General features: G+C 40.3%; 1 protein-coding gene across 4 annotated transcripts; it reads left to right on the forward strand.

The window, feature by feature from the left end:
• Positions 1-1,383: 1,383 nt before the first annotated feature.
• On the forward strand, positions 1,384-10,703 carry b3galnt2 (beta-1,3-N-acetylgalactosaminyltransferase 2). 4 transcript variants are annotated; one of them, XM_035992230.1, is made up of 12 exons: positions 1,384-1,663; positions 2,491-2,617; positions 2,982-3,082; positions 5,237-5,436; positions 5,667-5,714; positions 6,506-6,628; positions 6,725-6,803; positions 7,793-7,976; positions 8,311-8,436; positions 8,627-8,786; positions 8,871-8,927; positions 9,691-10,703. In XM_035992230.1, exons 1-12 carry the CDS (start codon positions 1,555-1,557, stop codon positions 9,826-9,828), a joined length of 1,452 nt encoding a protein of 483 aa, XP_035848123.1. In that variant the 5' UTR covers positions 1,384-1,554; the 3' UTR covers positions 9,829-10,703. The 4 variants fall into 4 exon arrangements, with proteins under 4 accessions (XP_035848123.1, XP_031157271.1, XP_035848124.1 ...); XM_031301411.2 differs by having other exon boundaries at positions 1,385-1,663; positions 5,667-5,762; XM_035992231.1 differs by having other exon boundaries at positions 1,385-1,663; positions 6,506-6,616.
• Positions 10,704-17,029: the final 6,326 nt, after the last annotated feature.

Below are 17,029 nucleotides of genomic sequence, written 5' to 3' on the forward strand. Positions count from 1 at the left end.
ATAACATTGGCATACAGTATGTTGCATGCCAGTGTTTTCCATTACATTATTATTTTTCCCTAGAATGTGTGGTGAAGTTGTGCGCCTGGATAGCTCAGTACATTATTATTTTTCCCTAGAATGTGTGGTGAAGTTGTGCGCCTGGATAGCTCAGTACATTATTATTTTCCCCTAGAATGTGTGGTGAAGTTGTGCGCCTGGATAGCTCAGTTGGTAGAGCGGGCGCCCATATATAGAGGTTTACTCCTCGACGCAGCGGGCCCGGGTTCGACTCTGACCTTTGCTGCATGTCATGTCATGTCATGTCATTCTCTCTCCCCTTTCATTTCTTCAGCTGTCCTGTCAATAAAGGCCTAAAAATGCCCAAAAAATATTCAAAAGAAAAAAAGAATGTGTGGTAAAGTTTCTAAAATAACTACATTAGAATCAGTACAAATGTTTACAAGCATGGCAGCAGGCGCTTTTGGTGTCGTGGCCCTCTCTTCCTTTCAGGAGAAACACTGGTGCTCTCGGAGTCAGAAGAAATACTCTTCAAACACCCCTCTCCATGCACAATAGATTCCATTTAAATATTTTATGTGCAGCTAATCTTAAAGCTACAATGTGTCACCTTAATTTTTCACTCTGCTTAGAAGGTTCACATTAGAAATTTAGAAAATTAGAATTTCACAAAGTAGACTAAAGCAAACCAAACCAAAAAAACCTTACACTTCTTTATGTGATAAACATGGGAAGGCCTTCCTCGGAGATACTGTTTGTAGCTCTAATCAATATTTTAATGTTTCAGTTTACTTCTAAGGACATGTGAGAAACTATTTATTGTGCTGACTTAACCATTCTCATTACTTATAAGCTGTTTTAGTGGAAATTTAAACCGCATGGTGCTGCACTATTTTTATTGAGATGTATCAAATGCTAACATGTATAGTCTAAACACTTTTAATTTTTTTATTTTTAGTTATACAGAATTATAGGAAGGAAGTAACAGATACTGCTGATAATAATATGTAACCCCAATATTATTATTATTCATAACAGCTCAGCTTATACAATTTGTATCGCTACCTTGTCATTATATAACATTAATTAGGAGATTAATCCTTATCTTTTTTAATTGGCCATATGTAGGCTACTTTATTTAAATTCAAGATCAGATTGAACGTTTTAATTTGTTGTTATCTTGTAATGCAATGTTATCCATTATTAATAATAACAACATATTGCATCTAGAGTTCAAATATATCTTTACCTATTTTTATATTCATATTTTATTGTACCTTCTATATTACAATGCTGTTCTTATTGGCTAGAGGACGTTGAACTCCAACTCCCGGAATGCACCGCGGCGTGCTCCTCGTCTCCCATTGGTCCATCTCTCCGAGCAGCGAAGGCAGACTTGATATGAGGCAGTGGTGAGAGCCCGTCGGAGAACTGCGGAGCTGAAATGAAGCGCACACACGGAGCGGCTCCCATCGTGCAGTTCCGTGCGGCTCAGGAAGAGGCTCTGCGCCGCTAAAGCTGAAGGCTGCTCCGGCTGAATGAAGGGCTCCGTCCATGCGTAGGCTATCGCTCATTCTGCTGCCCTGTGCTGTCGCCGTCCTGGTGCACTTGTGGTTGGCACAACGACCCTTCTCCACCCCGCTGGACAACAACACACATTCGGGTACTTATTAGCCTCAACCCGGGCTTCACCTCCTCAAAGCCTGGCAACTTTTTACATCCGAACGGCTGCCTAACTTTGCTTTTACCGCCCCGGCGGCGGTGGTGTGTCTGTTGTGGTTGTTATAGTTTGTGTGGAAACAGGTAGTTTATACTTCGTTCGTGAGACGTGTGTGTGTGTGTTCGTTCGTGTGTGTGTGTGTGTGTGTGTGTTCGTTCGTGTGTGTGTGTGTGTTCGTTCGTGTGTGTGTGTGTGTGTTCGTTCGTGTGTGTGTGTGTGTGTGTGTGTGTGTGTGTGTGTGTGTGTGTTTGTGTGTGTGTGTGTGTGTGTGTGTTCGTGTGTGTGTCCGTGTGTGTGTGTGTTCATGTGTGTGTTTAGTGGGAATGTAACAGTTCATTAGTGTTGGGCGTTGCTGGGATAGTCTAACGTCTGGAAACAGACTGAAGCGAGCTGAGCATCTCTGTCTTGTTACAACTACTGATCTCTGTGCTGCTTTCAAATGGACTATTGATCAGGGCACACTGGAGGGTAAACCCGTTTTTTTAATCGGAGGAATATAGTTTAACCATCTTTTGATTCATGAAGACAATTGTTTTGATATCAATTATAGGATGCATCACAGTAAGTCAGTGCAAAGTAAATAGTAGACGCAACTGCTTTCAGAATCAGGAATGGCAAGCATAAATCAAGCATGCTTTAATGTGTGATTTAAAAAAAATAATAATATTTGATCCCTATCTTCACATGAAACACCTCATCACTGGATAAGAAAGGACATCCTGTTTCTTTCATTTCAATATTTTAGCATGGCTTTCTGTTTCTTGATACAGATGAATCGTTACCTTTCTATGAAGTTTTGGTGGGAGTGCTGTCAGCGAGACACCATTATGAACTGCGACAAGCGATAAGGAAGACCTGGCTGGGCTATATCCAAGATCACCCTCACTTCCAGCACAGGTCTGTGTGGTGGAGCTCCAACTTCACCACTTGTTTTTCTTTCTCTTTCTTTCTTTTTCTTGTTCCAAGGACAGATTCATACAGTGGAAATAAAGCCTGCAGCAGTCAGCAAATAACAGACTGCCACACCAACCCTTTTATCTTTACCTAACCAGCGGCCAATATTGTTCTCTTTCATTCTTCCTTTTTGTCCATTTCCTTCTCATTCAGTGATCTGAGCGCAGATAAGGTATGATGGCCTTTAAGCAACCCTCAGTAACCATGGCAACGGAGGGTGGATAGATGGACAAGCATTCAAAATCTTACAGCCTAATATTGCACCAAAAAAAAAAGAGAATGCAATGGTGTTTGTGCTTATTTTCAGGGTGGGGGTGAAGTTTATCGTGGGCGAGCATGGGTGTCCCATTCCAGAGGAGGACAGGGAGGATCCGTACTCCTGCTCCCTCCTGAACTTCACAGAGCCAGGTAAAATAATAACCATAATAATCAGCCTCACCAACTAATGAGTGGGCATCTGCAGCTGTAATATGAAAAGGTGTGTAATGTGTTGCTTTCATGTGCAATTGTCAATAGTGGAGCTGAGGCAGAATAACAGGAGATGAGCTGAAAAGAATGAAAGAATGCATGTTCAGAAAAGAAGTAAAACACCTTTATTCGTGTTCACCCACAGCTCAAGGACATCATTTGTTTCCTTTCCATATTCATGGCCAAAGCAGAAATGTCTTCCAGTTACTGCCATTACTAGAACTGCGTACTAACACTTGAAAAGTAAAGCTATACGAAGCATTGCCACCATATAGGAAATAATTGAACAGGCTCGCTGTCCGATGGAACATCTGCAGTAATTGTTATGTCTCTTACCTTCACAGAGCCGGTCCATATTCAGCCGTTTCACTACTTTTCCTGCTTGTTTCAGTGTTTTGCTACCTTCATGAAAACATAATTACTTGTCCAGCCCGTTCTCTGCTCTCCGCTGTGTTTAATGGTTTAAGTGTTGACGTGATTTGCTTCATGAATCGGAGGCAGGCAGGCTCCTTTGGGGGGAGATGCATGTGTGATTGGCAGAGAAAGAGACAACGGCTGCTTTTAAACACAGTTGGGTACCTGATTCAGGATTCAGGTCAAAGCACACGTTTAAGTGGACAATTAATTGTTACTAAAATATGCTTGTGCTACATTCATCACAGGGATTTTTCTTTGGGACTAAAATAATGTGAATGCCAATTAGCTTCTCAGACTGTTTTTAATAATTTTGTTGCCAACACAAGCTGTTTGTGCTTCGTATTGGTGAGAAAACGTCTAAATCTTAATGATATTGAAAGATTTAGAGGCTCAAGGCCTGATGAAAAAATGTTTTACAGTATTTGATTGATTGTTTTGTTGAAATGTTGTGACAAGTACAATTATTAATGGATTAGTCAATCAACATTTTGTTTCTGAGCAAACATGACAAAAATGCACTGGTTCCAGCTTCTTAAATGTGAATATTAGCTGTACTGCATGAATATCTTTGAGTTTTGGACTGTTAGTCAGACAAAACAAGCAATTTGAAGATGTTTAGCTCTTGGAAAATGTGATGGACATTTCTTAGTATTTCTCAACATTTTTAAAGATAATTTTTTTGGCATTTTTAGGCCTTTATATTTGAAAGGACAGCTTAGACTTGAAAGGGGAGAGAAAGGGGGAATGACATGTAGCAAAGGGCCGCAGGTCGGAAACGAGGAAACGCTGCGGCGAGGACTGAGCCTCTGTATATGGGGGCACGCTCTACCAGATGAGCTACAGAGACTCCCGTTTCCCAACATTTTATGGACCAAATGTTTATCAATTGATCAAGAAAATAATGAATAATAATAATTCATTAATAATTGTTGTGACTTGATTTGTAAATTGCATATACATTACTGTTGAACTGTAAACAATGTAGACTATTATAGACCTTTAGTTGTTGCCCAATATTGACAAAAACATAAATAAATAGTAAAGAACTATAATTTTAGTGTTCATTATTTATGATTTAAGTTTTATTCATTTTTCCCCAGAATAAACTTGCAATCTCATGCTGGCCAGTGCCAAGAGAAGCACTGCTGTTATTTGTTTTGAGAAGTAAGCACATATTTAGTGAGCATAGGAATATTAAATATATCCTCGCACACTGGTAAAGTCCTGCAGCTCAATTCCACTCCGTCAATGTGAGAAACATTTGGTTTGATGAAGTGTTGCTTTCTCTTTGTCTGTGATTTCTCGCCTACGTGTAATTGTCTTTAGATTGGAGGCAACAACAGAACTTGGTGCAAAATGCATATAAAGTCAAAAGGCTGCTTCCCTTTAACAGCCTTGATCTTTTCATTGATCTCCTGGGTAATAAACTGCTCTTTTGTAATTAAGAAGCCACACTCACGAGCAGAAGCTCGCTTTGAAGACAGCAGTCCCAAGAACCAGCTCCTCAAAGTGCTGATGGTGTAGCTTTACCAGAGGCTGCTTTCTTCTCTGAATGCCTTCCCCTCTCCCTGAATCACTCAGTCTTCATCACTGAAAGAAGGCGTGTATCAGCATGTTGGGATTGTAATAAATTCCACGTGTGCTTGTGCAGTAATCTCTGCCATCCTTCTGTGCCAGTGGCAGGCCAGGATGCGGAAATAGAGATTGTGACGGTGTCTGACCCCTCGGTGCTCGCCCCCTCTGACGTGTCGGCCATCGCCCTGGATTTCAAGGTCCTCCACCCTGTGGTGATCACAAGGCTGGGGGTGTTTTCCAGCGGGAACCGGCCCGTCCTTCAGAGCAATGTGACGGTGAAGCTTCTCCAGCTGGACCAAGAGGTAACAGAACCTCGACCTCTGAGCATAATGTATCACATGTGCTGCGTTGTTTTGTGGAGGCATGCTGGTACTGTTTACTGCCTCACGTGAAGACACAAACTGAAACTTCTTTTGGGTTACTGTCTTTAGGATAAGTCCGTAGTGTAGTACTCAGTGTAGACAAAGGTACATTTGCACAAAAAACTATTGGTTATGAATTCTTGATGGATAAAAACTTGTGATTTGTGCAGGAGGCTGTGGTCACTGCTCGCTTCAGTGCCATCAGCACAGGGACCATGGTGAGTGGAGTGTGGTACAAACCAGTGGAGCAGTTCATCTTGCCTAAGGTCAGTTTTTCACATATTTCTTTTCAGTATTTCTAATATCCTGGATACGACCCTGAGGTCATGAGTTGCAGTCCGCCAACCGCCAACCACCCCACCAAAGAAAAGAGAGGCTCAACATGTTTAATCATTTGGATTTTTCTTCATTAAGCTGTAGACATATTCCTCTAAAAATCTTAAGCTGAACACAACTAAACTCTAACTAAAATAACTGTCTCCGAATTTATCTCTTTTTTTTTTTTTTTCCTATAATTTGTACCAGGTTACTATACATAGTTCTTTACAGTAGGTGTCCCAGCACATTACTTAAATATTTCCCAACAGAAAACAAAATGCTAAATGCAATTTGAAAGCCTTCTCCACGATGCCTTTAAAGAGTAAATTAACACCAGGTTAAAAAGCTGTGTTTTGCTGCCCTCTCTAGTTGAAAGTTTCAAGCTTATACCCTCTCTGACCACACCCAGCATCACAAATTTAATTAGATGCCCCTGCAACCACACCCAGCAGTGATGCCATAAGGTCCTGGAGTACATATGTACTGTATGTATCACTGCTGCAAAGTGAGGCCAAAATAAAGTTTTGCTTTTTAACTGTACAATGTAAACTATCCCTAAAACCAACAAATTCTGATAAACAATACATAGGACATGATGTCAGTGTACTCAGTGGTAGCTAAGGCCCTGCATACAGTATAACATTGCTCAGTTTGTGCAAAGAATGAAATGGCAGTTTTTTTTTTTGTCTAGGGTTTTGAGGGGACACTGGTTTGGGAGAATATGGATTCTGCTGGATTGACCACAGTCAACTCCTCCTCTGTGCAGCTCAATAATGGAGGAGGTGTCCTCAAGATCTCCTCTGTACGTATCGACATGGGTATAAAAAAATAAATGTGTTAAGAATATTGTCATGTTTTTAAGTGAAGGAAGGTAATTAAAAACCTTTTTTGCTGTTGTCTTGAATCACAGATTGCAGAGGGCATATTGCCTCATAGAAGTGCGCTTGGATTCCCCGGTTTGGCTGGAGGGTTCACATTTACTATCTATGGTTGGTCCAGCAACAGAATTAATTCTGAGCTTTATATGAAAACAGTTTTATCAAAATCAAATCAGCCGATTGTTGTAAAAGAAGTCCCTGTGTATAAAAATCATTATTCACTCTGGCAGGGTATGATATTAGCTCCTTTTCGCCTCAGGGCTCTTGCATTCATGCAAAAAAAAATGTTCCTCTTCCACCCTGTCGTGTCATTATTGATTGTACCTGCATGTGTTTGCATTTGGGTTTATCTGGGAATGGATTTGTAGCCATTGTGGGGGAAACAAAATTAAATTTACCATCCGATATCTCTTCAAATGGAGCTAATGATCCATTCTGTAAAATGTTCTAGTTTTATTATATTGTTTTGCGAGCCAGTGACTTACGTTTTTATTCCTCAAAAGTGCCTTAATGTATTCAAACAAAAGTTAATGTGACTTTTTAACCCTTGTGTTGTCCTTCCGGGTCGAAATTGAAAATTGACACTTTTGATATTTTTGTCGCTTATTTTACTGCTTTTAAAAAAAATGATTCAATGGTTTTGTTGCATTTTCTGACGTTTTCAGCACTTTTTAAAATCACCAGTATATACCATTAACACCAACTCATTACCACTAGTTTTACACTTTATTTTTAGAATTTATGGTCAATAAACTTATTAATATGAAATTATATCTAACATTTTAAATTATGAAATTATGAATCATTTTGTTTAATAGTAAAGATCAGAGGAACGTTGGTCTATGGATAGTTGAATAAAACATTCAAAGTTCAATGAAAGTAGTGATCTGATCCTCAATTTGACTTTTGAAGAGCATTTTATGGAACCATCCATGATATTTGTGGGCAATTAGGTTGAAAGAAACCCAAATTTCTGATATAGAAACAGGTCAAATTTGACACTAGGACAACATGAGGATTAAAATCTAATTTTAGACGAAAACCCTTGCCCAATTGATCCTGTTTTGCCTCCCTATGCCCCCAACCACCACCTGTATCAGATGAAGACAGCCTATCTGGGCTCTTGCGGGGCCGCCAAGCCAGGATGGAGCACCATGCTTCCAAGCTGAGGCAGGAGGACGCCGCCTTGCATCAGGAGAGCCTCAGGCACGGCGACATTGTGTTCCTAGATGTGGTAGACACCTACAGGAACGTGCCTTCCAAACTGCTTCAGTTCTATAAATGGTATGGCAAGTGCTAATGACTCGATTCTCTGTCTCCAAATTGCCTGGGCCCTCTGAGGAAATCAGCAACCTGAAATGAAAGTGTGCCGTCACCTCAAAATGTCTCGCTGTTAGAATCACGGTTGCAATCACTCAGTCAGGGGGAAAAGTAGAGTTGTGAGTCATCAGTTAGCAAAATATACAGAGTGGTCTTAAGTTTTGGCAAGTGTATTATGTATTTGCAAGACCTCCCGCCCTTCACTCTGGGTGGTATTTGAAAGTAAATCCATTCTGGGATATTGCCAAAAAATCTGAAGGTGGGCTTTAACTAAGCTTGCATATTCCCTCTCTGGCAGGTCTGTGGGAAATGCTGACTTTAATCTGCTGCTGAAGACGGATGACGATTGTTACATCGACGTGGACTCGGTATTTATGAAGATTGACCATAAGGGTCTCAAGCGCAGCAATTTCTGGTGGGGGAAGTAAGTGCAATTTGGTGTCCGATACTGTTGACAAGGTATATTTTGCAGGTGATTTTAGTCCACTTGTGTTTGCAACAAAACTTTAGCTGTACTTTAGATGAAAGAAACAGGAATGCTCTGTCAAAACGATAATTGGTCAGATGAAAGGGACACAGGATATGATGGTAATGTATATACCGTCCTGACCCAGTTTCAGGCAGAGCTGGGCAGTGGACCGTATTGGGAAGTGGCAGGAGCTGGAGTACGCTAGTCCCGCCTACCCGGCGTTTGCCTGCGGCTCAGGCTACGTAGTCTCTCATGACCTGGTCCAGTGGCTCGCCAGTAATGCAGATAAACTGAAGGCCTACCAGGTAGAGTACCCGAGAGCAAGTGACTGTGGTGACAAATAGTCCTGAATATAATGTACGGAATCTGTCCTGGATTTCTTGTTACAGGGAGAAGATGTGAGCATGGGGATATGGATGGCAGCTGTTGGACCACAGAAATATCAGGTAAAAAAAAAATGTAATATCCAGATCTGCCAACTCCAGCGAAGCACCATGAGCACACATGATTTGGTATATATTTATATGTATTTAGAAAATACAATTTATCAGACTTGGTCAGGGATAGAACGATGAAGTCCTTCCATTGTTGTCCCTGGTGTTTTCACAGTCCACTATCTATACAGGCATTCAATGTCTGACATTAGGAAATATTAGGGGAAAAAAAGTAGAAATAGAAAATGTAATCACTTTTTCTCCAGGAAGCAGACAAGGTAAAAGGTGTCTTAGACAAACGTTTTTATGACATAGTTCAAGATGCTAATATCAAATAAAAAGGATAACAACAAACTATCAAAATAACACTTTACTAAGAATTAAAATATCGTCCTCTAAACGCAATTATTCAAGCAGCCTGGTTTAGGTTTGTTCCATCTCCGCTTGAATAAACTGAAGCTCATATTGTGAGCGATGAAGATGAGCTGTCTAGCTCAGTTTACTGTGGTTTATCAGCCAAACTATTTGTATTGCTTCATTTACACAAGTTAGCGCAGTTCAAAGTGCTCTACAAGGGACTGACACTAACAGGATGGGACACCATCGCAGCTCGACATGATCGTTTTATTAACTGGTTTAATCTTGGCAACAGTTCAGTTACAGCGTATCAAAAGTGCATGTAAACAATTGAACCTGAGTAAGACCGCGACCAGTGTATGGCTAGTAAGCTGTGCACGTTGACACAGCCACTGTCCTGCCCCTTTGCTATTGCCAGGACCCCGGCTGGTTGTGTGAGAAAGAGTGCTACCTGGACATGCTGTCGTCTCCCCAACACACAGCCGAGGAGCTGCACATCCTCTGGGACAGGAAGAGGGCCTGTGGAGACCCCTGCGGTTGTCCATGGGGCCACTAAATCTGGCTCACCACCACACTCACCACGAGGCGCTGTGGGTAAAATGCACTCGGCACTGGTTGCCAGTTCAGTTTCTGTGGTTTCCTTAAAACCCCAAACTGAGTCGTTTTATCAGTTATTATTTTATGATAAAAGCACTTGGAGTGAGTTTTGAAATGTGGGGACCTCCTGTTGGAAAATAATCTTTAAAACTTTTGAGATTTCATTGCAGGTTTTAATATTAAAACCAACATAAACCATCTGCAGCTTTAGAATACGTTAAAAACGTACATGTAGCTGTAGCATACTGTCAGCATTTGTATCATGAATTCAGTTATTCAATTTGAGATTGAAAATGTGAAAAAAAGACTGGTTTAAAAGATGTTTTTGTAATGTGATAACTGACAGGGATGAACAAGAACCATGTGCAATATCAGCATGTGATGGCCATCGTGTACAGAATCACTGCTGTAAGCCTTGAGTACTTTGTAGTAGTATAATTATTGGTGCTATGATACTTGACAGACTTACATTTTTTGGTTTAAAAGGGATATTTGATGGAATTTTAAAGATGATGGCTTTACATATTTTGTAAATTATTGTCTAAAGCTTTTCATCCTCTCCAATGTGTAGATTTACGACGAGCTTTCTCACAAACGCACACAGTTTGTACTGTAATTGTCATTGTGCAAATAGTGATGTGGCCTTACTGTATTTGTTAGGCATCATACTGTATGTATGTTAACACTTATGATATCAACACAGATTTGAATTAGTGTGTTTGCGACACAATTTTTTTGAACTTGAACAAGCAGTCAGAGTGACTGTGAAATAGACTAGTAAACACTGGTTTTATGAAACCCTCCTCACAGATAATAAAGAACACTTGAGAGAGATGAATGACTTCCTTGTTTGTTTTGGGAATGATGCACACTGTTAATTCACTGGTGCTGCTGATTCAGTTGGATCCATGTTGAGTCTGAAGCGTTGTTTTAGCCGTTAGTGCTGCTCAGTCACCACGACAGACACAGATGGCAAACAGACTTTGCTCGTGCTTTTACGAAGTTGGTTTCTTCAACTTAAAAAGGAATAGGAAATCACTTTGATCTCTATTGGTGATTGTTTTGCTGAGACAGTAGGCCGGACACCGCTGGAATGATGAACCGGGAAACCTGTGGAGTGTTTTGCCCCCAAATTGATGAGCGGGTTAATGTTAATCAATAGGATTGAAAACATCAAGCCATCAGCTCCTACACAGTGAACCTTTTAAAATGTTGACATGCAGTTAGTCTATATCCACGACGTTCAACTTCCGGGATTACTCTGGTGCCGCCGGAAATTCCATCAGATGCACCTCTTTTTGGCCGATGTCTGTTACCTTCAGCTTTCTTTGTGTTGGAATTTTAAACTACGGTAGATTTATGAGGACTATGGTTAACTGCTCCTCAGATCTCTGCAGGGTAAATCCAGACAGCTAGCTAGACTATCTGTCCAATCTGAGTTTTCTGTTGCACGACTAAAACAACTTTTGAACGTACACATGTTCCACCAAAACAAGTTCCTTCCCGAGGCTATTTTGCAAGATGATGATGATGATGATGATGATGATGATGATGATGATGATGATGATGATGATGATGATGATGATGATGATGTGATTGGTTTAAAGAAATGGCAATAAACCAGAGCATGTTTTTCTCCCATCCCGGAATGCTACGTGGACTAGCCAGACCCTCCTCCGCAGCGCTGTGGAGGAAGGTCTGGCAATGCGAGACTTACATGAAGTAAATGTGGTATTTTTTATGAGCCTTCTCTGAGCTTATGCTTTTAGTTGCTGCAGTGTTTTGTTTGTTGAAGTATAGCCATGTGATTGATGCTGAGTCACTAGAATAAGATTGCCTCGCTGTATATTTTGTAAATAATGAAAGATGATGCTGAATATTTTTCTAATGGGGGATAAGACAAGTCGTTTGTTTTATTTAGGCCTGTCCTACCTGCCAAGAAATCTAATCCTGCAATTAACCTGACATTGGAGCGCACATTCCTCTTCCTCTGAACCCCGCCCTTCTCTCTCCATCTTATCCTTTCGCCTCCTCTCATTCAGTGGGCTGCATGATAACAAAGTCACATCCGCATCTGTTCCACTCTCCTACATAGATAAGGACGGCAGTTTTCACCACATCAGGCTCTTGCTGATTTGGCTCGAAGCCCTTCATTGTGAAGCTACAGAAGCGTGGAAATAACACGCAGATGAAATAAATCTCATCTCTGCTCTAGTGCTTCTGTGGAAGATGAAGTTATTGAATTTGTCTGAACTTTGATGTGCACTGTGGCGATATTGTCACTCAATGTTCTAAAATGTTTAAATTAATTGCATTTTTATTTCAGAGATATGCTCCAAATCTTCTGCCTCCTTTGTTCTCTGGGTGTGTAGTTGTTATCTCATTCATACCCATCCAACCAGGCCATTAAATCAACCACATCATAATAACTTGAGACAAATTGTACAATGTTTGCCTCGAAATTGCAGTCGTGTATTCTATCATGAGTCTTCCTAGGCTTGTAATTTAGTTTTTGACTTTTTAAATATTGTATCTCGCCTTATTTTCTAATATATATATATATAATGTGGGGTATTTACATAATGTGGAGAGCGCTATTCTGCTGAAAACCGCCTCATATTTTGAGGAGTAAAAATGCTCATGTATTGGCATAAGCAAGAGTTAGATGGAGTGAAATAACGTGTCAAAGGGGAACACTACTCAAGAATACATTTGTTCTCTGAGAGATCAATATTTGTGAACATGAAGTTGCTCCCAAAGCTGGATTTTAAGAGTGAAGCAGAACTAGAAAAAAGTATTATGACAACAAAACAGGGTGTAATATAAAGATATGTTAGATATAAGCCCCTGAACCACTGACTTATTTTCACTCTATTAATATTTTGCCATTGAAGTGCAATCATCCGTTTAGCCTGTGCAAGCACTGCTCTGAGAAAACAGCTAACTTAAGTTAATTGTATTAACAAGATCCTTTTCATCTCACCTCTTCTCAAAACTAAACTTCCTGTGGTGCAGATTGAATATGTTGACATTACACATTTGAGTCTTATTTTCTTCTTGTCTGGGTTTGGCAGACACGTCATTATACTTGAGTGTTTTAAAGTCTTTTTTTGCCTGATGTTCCCCCACAGCCAATCAGGTGAGTTTAAGTAGAGCTTCATTAACACCAATTGCCATGTTCCAAAAATGATGTTCTCATGAATGGATTATAAACTGGATGTTATTTAACACTCTACACATTAAACAAAGGTGTATATTGCTACAACCTTTGTTCATGCAATTTTATTGTGAATGTTTAGGTTGTTTGGCAAAATAATCCAATTAATTAATTACCTTCAGGTAACTATACTGTTTATTCATTACATTAAGGCAACTATTTAAAGTTTTCATTTATTAGTACTTTTAGCTATTTCAACTTTTGATCCATTACTGTTTTTTTTTCATTACTTTAACAATTTTTAGGGTTTGGTATCAGTTGGATTAAAAAAATTCTGATTACAATTCTGCTTATCGATTAACAATTCTTGATTTCAATTTTTGCAGAGCCAAGCCAGGGATTACAAATATGATGTTCATCAATTTAAAAGATACCTACATCTTACCTTGTATCTCACGTTATGGCTCCGTAGCAGGCGTTTTTGTAACGCTCAGCCATCACCGGAAAAGTGCTTCTAATAGCCTTCACTGGTCTCCGTCCAGAGCAACAGGATCTCTTGGTCCATTTTATATATGTCAATGGAAAATACTAATTAGAAAGACACTCACCCCAAAGTCGCATAATAAGTGACGTCTCGCTGAAGGGATGGACTTGCACCTCAGGGGCCCACGCCCACTTGACGTGAGCAGTTTAATTAAAAAAATGTTGGTTTCGGATATGCCATGTATAACCAATAAAAAGCACGCGGATATGTTTTTAACCTAAACAGAAAGATGTAGCAGGTCAGTCAGGTTGGTACCCGCCCCGCCCGTCTTCAAATGACCCAGCGCTGAACTCACCGGCTGTGGGAATAACTTGGAGGTTAGTTCAAAATGAGCAACGTTAAGAGTAATAGAAGTGGTTGTTTTAAATAGAAGCGAAAAGGAGGAGAAGGAGGCGTCTTTATTAAGACGTGTGCCATGTATTCACACGTTCTTTTTCAAACGGAGCCAGGAAAAGCAGGATGAAGAAGTTGTTGAAGATGACGTGCAAGCTAACCTGGGACCATAGACTGTAAATATTATGCATGGGACCGGAGGAGGCTACAGTTAGCAGCGCTACATAACCTTGGGAGGACAGAGACAGAAGCCCTGAGGCAGAGCAGGAGACAGCTAAGCTGTGTGTGTGTGTGTGTGTGTGTGTGTGTGTGTGTGTGTGTGTGTGTGTGTGTGTGTGTGTGTGTGTACAACCTACATGAAAAAGTATTAACATTATTTAAAAAAAAAAATATCTGCGTTGCTTCATTTTTGATTTAATATCAGATACTTAAATGTTTTAGTCAGGTTGACCTGTGCTGTTCCATCCTTTTTTATCACAAGAAGAGGAGAGTAGGAAAATAGGGGGAAAGAAGGAGAGACAGACACAGAGAGTTAGCCCCCCTGGAGCGCTGAGGGCAAAAGGACCAAAAGAGCACCTGGAGACAGGAGGGAAGGACAGAGACAGACAGGAAAGAAACATTAACAGGTGTGTGAATTATAGAAGAATCTGAATCCTAGAACTGCATTGGTGGAGGTGAGGTGGTATGTATTTGCATACGACAGTGTGTAACACTATAAAGGCTAATGTCTTGACATTGTTGCTGATGGCTCAGGAAAGCATTGTAGCAATAATGTGGTGTAAATCCAGTATAATGGAGGATATCCACGTGTTAATAATGTCCTTCCCGATGTGATCATAGACTGTAGTCTGTCAGTGTAAATCCTGTATAAGGTACAGGTTTTCGCAGGTCTGGTTAGTCCACACAGCAAGACCATGTGCCCAGGGGCCTCTGCATTCTTAATCTGGCCCTGAACATATAAATTAAGAACATTCATTGCGTCTTGGAGAAAAACATGTGACTGGTTTGAAAATGATGACGTGTGTGTTGTGTGCTATGGTTGAGTGTGAATAAGAGAGATGATGGTTGTGCTGTGTAGCCTAGTTGTTTAGAAACCGATAAGCAGAAATGGAATTTTATTTCTTAATGAGTCCTTAAAATTTTGGAACCGGTTTCCATTACTTACTTACTTACTATTTAACGTTACTGTTTATCTATCACTTTTAGCTAATTATTTCAACCATTACTTATAGCTACTACTTCAACTTGGCTGCCTGCTAACTTGTTTGCACTTGTGGTGACAAGTGTCTCAGGATGGATATCTGCTTATAAACTTACTAAAGAACAGCATCACACTAATTTGTTATCCTATTTGGCTATTTATTTTCCTCTCTAAGCAAATGTCCACTTTATAGATTTTGCCACCACTGAAGGCATGTGTGGTACCTACAGTATGTGTCTTATTTTACAGCACTGTGGAAACATACAGTACTTTATTATGCGATGTCAACGACATTCAGATCAGGAACAGCTGTCCCAGATCTTTGAAAAAGGAGCTTACAGTCTGCTAAGTGGCGTGCATCTGCATACTCATTCAAACAACTCCAGATTCTTAGACTCTCCTCGCAGAGCATTACACATTGCTGTCAATCAGCCTCCTCTTCTCCATCACTCCCTCCTTCTAGTCCTCTGTGTGCACTAAAACAAAGAAAAAATCCTTTATTCATGACACCCGGCATCTGAAACAGTATTTCTGACTGATTCTGATTCACAGGACTGAAGGGATATTATTAGACACACAACTATGCTCTAAACATTTTCCCTCAATTTGAGATTGCACCCACAGCCCTCTCTCTCATTTCCATAGGAGCTACAGTGTCTCAGCCTGGTAAGGTTCTGGCTGTCACTTTTTGCAGAACACAGCTGTGTGACATTGTGGATCGGGTAGATTATTAATTTGGACAGTACACATAATAACACACAAAGTGATGTTGCCAAGTGAATCATGGAGTGTCATAAACCCTCTTGAGCCCTGCTGCAGTAACATGGCAGATTTACTGTGATAGTGTTTGTGAGAGATAATTAGTCATTCAGTTATTACTGAACCATTACTGAGTCATTCTGTCTTAAAAGGATCATGAATTAGCTCATCTGTCTCATGATGAGATTCTTGGAAACCTCTCAATCATCTGATGTAACCTGATGCAATGCCATATGTGGAAAAAATGATGATGTCAGTTAAGTGAATCCAGTTGTCCTCAGTTCAGCAATTAACTTCAGCCATTTAGTAATGCACTTGCACAAGGTTGGGAGACAGAAAAACTTCGGAATGATTGAGATTTCTCTTGGCACAGCTACCAGAAGACTTAGAACTTTCAGACGGGTTGCTCACGTCACATTTACGTCGTCTCTCTCAGTTGAAGGCTGCGAAGTAACGCTCAGCGCTCACCGGAAAAGTGCTTCTAATATCCTTCACTGGTCTCCGTCCAGAGCAACGGGATCTGGTGGTCCATTCTATATACAGCCTATGATTAGTTGACACACATATCAAGATGGCCGGGCTAACAGTAAGAACAATACCTTTTCATATGAAAAGATAAATAAATAATCGTTCAGTTGTTGATTTATCGTTCTCGAATTAGTGCCACTGCACTTCCAGAATGAATTACAGTACAAAGCTTCTGGAAGCCCTAGGATTAAACAGAGTCCCTCTTTGGAAAGCCCCAGATGTTATCTTTCACGCTAAACAGTCAGAACAACGCTAGCGATACAGAGATATCAAACATTACATAATGTGATTTATGGATTCATAATTATGGAGCTATAAGATATGAGCTATTTATTAAGCCTGCATATCAAGTGATATTAAAGGATGAGTCTGTTAACTTGTTAACAAATGCCATGTAAAGACCAAACCGACAATGCATTGAATCCTGATTTTCCTTTTTCTTTATGTCCCATAGAGCTCCACTGTTGTCCTAAAGAGAAGACATTGTGACACTGTGCCACACTGTTGCACTGGGTGACATGTTTCTTCATTGCCATGAACATGAGCATTGTGTTTTGTTTGATATCAATCCCTTAATACATGGTTCTGCTGTCATTGGTACTCACTAGTGTAATTCAGCAGCTGAAAATAGTCCCCAA

This window comes from Sander lucioperca, chromosome 15 (assembly GCF_008315115.2).
Source record: "Sander lucioperca isolate FBNREF2018 chromosome 15, SLUC_FBN_1.2, whole genome shotgun sequence".
Taxonomy (NCBI): Eukaryota; Metazoa; Chordata; class Actinopteri; order Perciformes; family Percidae; genus Sander; species Sander lucioperca.

Bases quoted from the DNA above. Each gene is read 5' to 3' on its own strand.
- b3galnt2 (XM_031301411.2), top strand. From the start codon at position 1,555: ATGCGTAGGCTATCGCTCATTCTGCTGCCCTGTGCTGTCGCCGTCCTG. The intron at 5,437-5,666 runs GTAACAGAACCT...TGATTTGTGCAG, and splicing joins TTCTCCAGCTGGACCAAGAG to GAGGCTGTGGTCACTGCTCG. The intron at 5,763-6,505 runs GTCAGTTTTTCA...TTTTTTGTCTAG, and splicing joins AGCAGTTCATCTTGCCTAAG to GGTTTTGAGGGGACACTGGT.